This window comes from Penaeus vannamei, chromosome 18 (genome assembly GCF_042767895.1).
Source record: "Penaeus vannamei isolate JL-2024 chromosome 18, ASM4276789v1, whole genome shotgun sequence".
NCBI lineage: Eukaryota > Metazoa > Arthropoda > Malacostraca > Decapoda > Penaeidae > Penaeus > Penaeus vannamei.
This window is the reverse complement of record NC_091566.1, coordinates 33,544,739-33,549,738: the sequence shown is the minus strand read 5'-3', so window position 1 is coordinate 33,549,738 and position 5,000 is coordinate 33,544,739. Positions and strand designations below refer to the sequence as shown.

Here is a 5,000-nt window from a genome sequence, read left to right as displayed (position 1 = left end):
CTCGCTTGTCAGACAGAGTATATGAAGAAGATGCGTTTTGTGAATATTCTTAGTTCATTATTATTATCTTTGTTATTGATACTTTTATTATTACTGTCCTTATCATCATACTCTTGATAATATTATCATCATTATCATTATTACTTTTATTATTGTTATAATTTTTGCTGTTATTGTTACTACCAGTATTATTTTTATTTTCATTTTTATTACTAGTATTATTATCATTATCATTTTATTATCATCATTATCATTACCTTAATCATTATCATCTTTGCTGTTGCTATTGTTAATGTCATTATTATCATCATTATTATTATTATTGCCATTATCATTATCATTTTTGTAGAAATTATGATCATTAATATCATCATCCTTGTCAATATCATCATCTTTATTACTATTACCATTATCATTAGTATTCTTATTATCATTACTGTCACATTACCATTGATACAATTATCATCACTATATTTATAAATTACGGTATTATTCTCATCATGATTATCATTATCGATGACATCATCACTCTTATTACTCTCATTATTACTACCGTCAAAATCATCCTCTCCAGCATGTTCATTATCATCACCATTATCATTACTATCATTATAATTATCTGTATTTTTCATATTATATATATATATATATATATATATATATATATATATATATATATATATATATATATATATATATATATATATATATACATGTATATATATATATATATATATATATATATATATATATATATATATATATATATATATATATATATATATATATATATATATATATATATATATATATATATACATGTATATATATATATATATATATATATATATATATATATATATATATATATATATATATATATATATATAATGTATATATATGAATGTGTGTGCGTGTGTGTCTGAACACATGGTCTCAAATTCACTGTAAAAGTAATGATAGCGTAAATATTTGTTGTTATTGTGATAAATTGATAAAAAGCATCAAGGGAAAAATATATAAACTGAAAAAAATATGCCTAGGTAGTTGAGACGTTATATATGAGTGTTATGTAAAGAGTATATCGCTGTATGATAAAGCATTCTAAATTTATACCTGGTATTATAAAAATATTACCTTTTTTCTCTTTCATGGAAAATAACATCACAAAGTAACTATGCAAAATAGGGAGGGAGGGAGGGAGAGAGAGAGAGAGAGAGAGAGAGAGAGACAGAGACAGAGAGAAGATAAGTGAGAGAGAGAGAGAGAGAGAGAGAGAGAGAGAGAGAGAGAGAGAGAGAGAGAGACAGAGACAGAGAGAAAGAAAGAAAGAGAGAGACAGTGAGAAAGAAAGAGAGAAAGAGAAAGAGAGAGAGACGAACACGAACAAAAAGAAGAGAAAACAAGAAAAAAAGAAAAAAAAATCGAAAAAAACGAAAAAAAAAAAAAAAAAAAATCCTCCCCACCCCAAATCTCGCTTCCCTCTCTGCTCATCTTACCTTGATCCGTCTCCTCCTGAGCCGGTGCACCCGCGACGCCAGCTGGATCGTGGCGAGACTCTCCTGGAAGTGGGCGGGGGAGGCGGACACGTGGACCAGCATCGCCGCCACACACCGCACGGAGCCAACGCACTCACGAAGAAGGCGAGGGAGTTTGCCGTCTCTGGTTGGGGGGAGGGAGGGGAAGGGGGGATGGGAGGGGATGGGGGGATGGGAGGGGAAGGGGGGATGGGAGGGGGGAAGGGGGAGGGAGGGGAAGTGGGGATGGGGAAAAGGGAGGTGGGGGTGGGGGGATGGGGGAAAAGGGAGATATGGTGGAAGGGGAGGCGGAAGAGAGAGGGATTGGGGGTGGAGAAGGGAGAGAAGGGAGAAGATGGAGGAGAGTGGGGGAGAAGGGGTGGGGGGGAGAGGTGGAAGGGGGTGGGAGAGAGAGAGGGATTGGGGTGGAGAAGGGAGAAGGGGAGGGAGGAAGTGGAAGGGGAAGGGTGGGAGAGGGGAGAGGGGAAGTGAGGGAGGGGGATAGGGAAAAGGGAGAAGGGAAAGGGGAAGGAGGAAGGGGGGAGGGTAAGAAAAGATTTAGTTTGGGTTGTTTTTTTACGATTACTATAGGCGTTGTTGGTATTGCTATCGCTTATAATTTCACATTATTATTAACAATAATAAGAGTAATGATAATAACAACAATAACACAACGCCACTCACCTAAACAACCGAACAAAAATAAACAAAAATCCAACGCCACCCGCTTACAAGGAATCGAACAAGACCAGAACGGACTCCAACTCCACTCACTTGTAAGGAAGGTGTTTCTGGCCGTTGAAGATGGCCAAGATGACGTTTCCGAGCGCCGACAGGTTGAGTCTGGAGGGCCCCTTGCCTCGCTCCAGGGCCCCGAAGTCCATGATGTGGAGGCGGCTGCGACCCCCCGCCACTGTGGGGAGGGGAGGGGGAGATGGAGAGGGGTGATGGGGATAGGGGGAGGGGAGTTGGGGAAGGGGTGGGGGAGATGGGGAGGGGAGGGAGTGGTTGGTGGGGGAGATGGGGGAGGGGAAAGATGGGTGGTAGGAGATAGGAATGGGGGGAGGGATGATGGGGAGGGTGCAGGAGGATGAGAAAGGTTAAAAGAAAGTGAAAAAGAAGGAAGAGGAAGAGGAAGAGAAAGAAAAAAAGAAGAGAAGGAAAAAAGGAAAAGAAGGGGGCAAAAAGAAGATGAGGATAAAGAAGAAAAGAAGGAGGGGAAGAAAAAAAAAGAGAAAGAAGAGAAGAAAGATGAAAAGAAACAAGGGAAGAAGAAGAAAAGGAAAAGAAGGCGAAAATAGTAATGACGGAAGAGGACAAAGAGGAAAGGGAAAATGGGAAGGGGATGCACAGCGGACGGAGAGAAAAAGATTAAGTTTCAATCTTAGTTTTTCTTCACATTTATGTTTATACAAATCCCGCGCGTGCCTCATCCCTCCCTTGTTCAAAAGAGAACTGACTGATCCTGCAATTTACACGTCAGCTTATTCAGACTCTGTTATGTTTGATCCTTTGCTTAATCTAACTTTTATTCCTTTTATCTCACTCTGCTGTAAAATTAGACTTTCTGTTGTTAGATATTTACACAAAGGAAGACAAAGTATGTGATTAAATAAACAACAAATCAACTTGAATTACTATTTACAGTTAACTCGGTAGGATAAATGTCATGTCATTTTACCCTGTGTTGGTTTCCCTGCAACACGCAATGGTGAAAACGTAAATAAAAATCTCGTATTTTATCGTCCCTCTCCGTACAGCACACAGACAAAGAATAAATGAATAGATAAGAATAAAGTTAATGAATAAAGGACAAAGAATAACTCAATAGATAAATAAAGATAATGAATAAAGGAATCACTGAATTCCCACCTCGACCTTGAAACAGCAGGTGTACAATGCCACCCGCTGCGTCCTACCTCGGAAGGGCGGCTAGCGTAATAATACGTCCAAGCAAAAAGCAGTCGACCCTCAACCACACCCACCTCCTCCTTTGGCCGAAGTGTCCACAGAATACTGGTAGATGTTGAGGGTGAAGACGAGGTGGGCGGCTCTCCCCTGCTCGTCGACGTGGCGGTGGGCGAGGGCGGCGTCGAGTAGCTTCGCCGCCCTCTCGATGGTGGGCGCCCGGACTTCGGCGGCGTGGGCGAGCAGGAGCGACGAAGCGGAATCCTCCATCAGGAAGACGCCGGGGGACTGTTCTCCTGTCGGGGCGAAGGGAGGAGTGGCTGCTGAGGGGGCTTATTCATTTTTTGTTTGATTTACTTATTCATTCAGTTATTAATATTATTATCGTGATTATTTATTTGTTTTGAAATTTAAGTCGTGTGCGAATAAATTTGCTATTACGGAAACGGAATAATGAGAGAGAGAGAAAGAGAGAGTGAGAGGCGGAGAGTGAGAGTGAGAGAGAGAGTCAGAGTGAGAGAGAGAGAGAGAGAGAGAGAGAGAGAGAGAGAGAGAGAGAGAGAGAGAGAGAGAGAGAGAGAGAGAGAGAGAGAGAGAGAGATTGAGAGAGAGAGAGAGAGAGAGAGAGAGAGAAAGCCCGACTTTGTACCACGACCTCGCTGTGTTGTTAATAACGAACAATCAGGCTCGCTAATGCTATAAAACACCCTATACGATTATAAACTTCCTGAGGGGACGAGGCGAGGGGAGAAGAGGAATGGAAGGGGCGAGGTTCTCCATCATCGCACGCGTATGCCACGTCTTAATGTATAAACTTGTCAGAAAGGATACAGGTCGGTGCTGGAGGGGGGGGAGGGGGGGAGGGGCGTAAATTTTCTCATGATTAGGAGCACAAATTGGCATAAAATGGGCAGCGGGTGAGCCTCGCCGCGCTGCCAGACTGATGACTCGTTTAAAATGAGAAATCGTGTCGATCTAACCTTAATCTCCCCCCCCCCCCGAAACGTGGACGAATGGCCGCTGTGATGAAAACCAACCTTCGAAATTAACCAGTGACAGCGCTTGCTTTTCCTTCCAACTGTCGGGAAAATTAGACGAAATAAATGCCAGTAGTAAATGAATAAGTAGTTCTCTCCCTTTCCATTTAGTTTTCGGAGCATGGCCGTTGTTTCCCTTGAAATTGGCCAATGACAACACTTCCCTCCAAGTGTGAATGGACCAATGGCATTTCTCTACACGACGAGGTGAACCAATGGCATCCTTTCCCTCCAAAAATAAACGAATCAGTAATGGTTTTCCCGCAAAACTAAATGAACCAATGACAGGACTTCCCTCCAAAATCAAACGGACCAATGGGAGCGCTTCCCTCCCATCGCCTTTCCCGCCAAAAACCGCCTCGAGATCCACCCTTGTTATTCCTACCTTCTTTTTCCTCTCCTTCCTTTTTCTTCCTCCTTCCCTCCCTCTTTTTTTCTCTCCCCTTTTTTTCTTCTTTTTAATCTCCATCCCTCTCTCGTCTGATCGAGGGTTATGGGATCCTCGCGATGGCAAGATTATTCATCATCCATCGGCGGG

At 41.9% G+C, this 5,000-nt stretch overlaps 1 protein-coding gene across 2 annotated transcripts in view; it reads right to left on the bottom strand.

The window, feature by feature from the left end:
- The window catches only part of LOC113809698 (kinesin-like protein KIF26B), a 92,556-nt gene that overhangs the window by 69,713 nt on the left and 17,843 nt on the right, over nt 1-5,000 (bottom strand). For both annotated transcript variants that reach the window (XM_070133164.1, XM_070133165.1), the window contains exons 4-6: nt 3,503-3,721; nt 2,292-2,430; nt 1,500-1,662 (exon numbers count right to left, since the gene is read on the bottom strand). In XM_070133164.1, the coding sequence (XP_069989265.1) occupies nt 1,500-1,662; nt 2,292-2,430; nt 3,503-3,721 (521 nt within the window). The remainder of the gene's footprint in view (nt 1-1,499; nt 1,663-2,291; nt 2,431-3,502; nt 3,722-5,000) is intronic.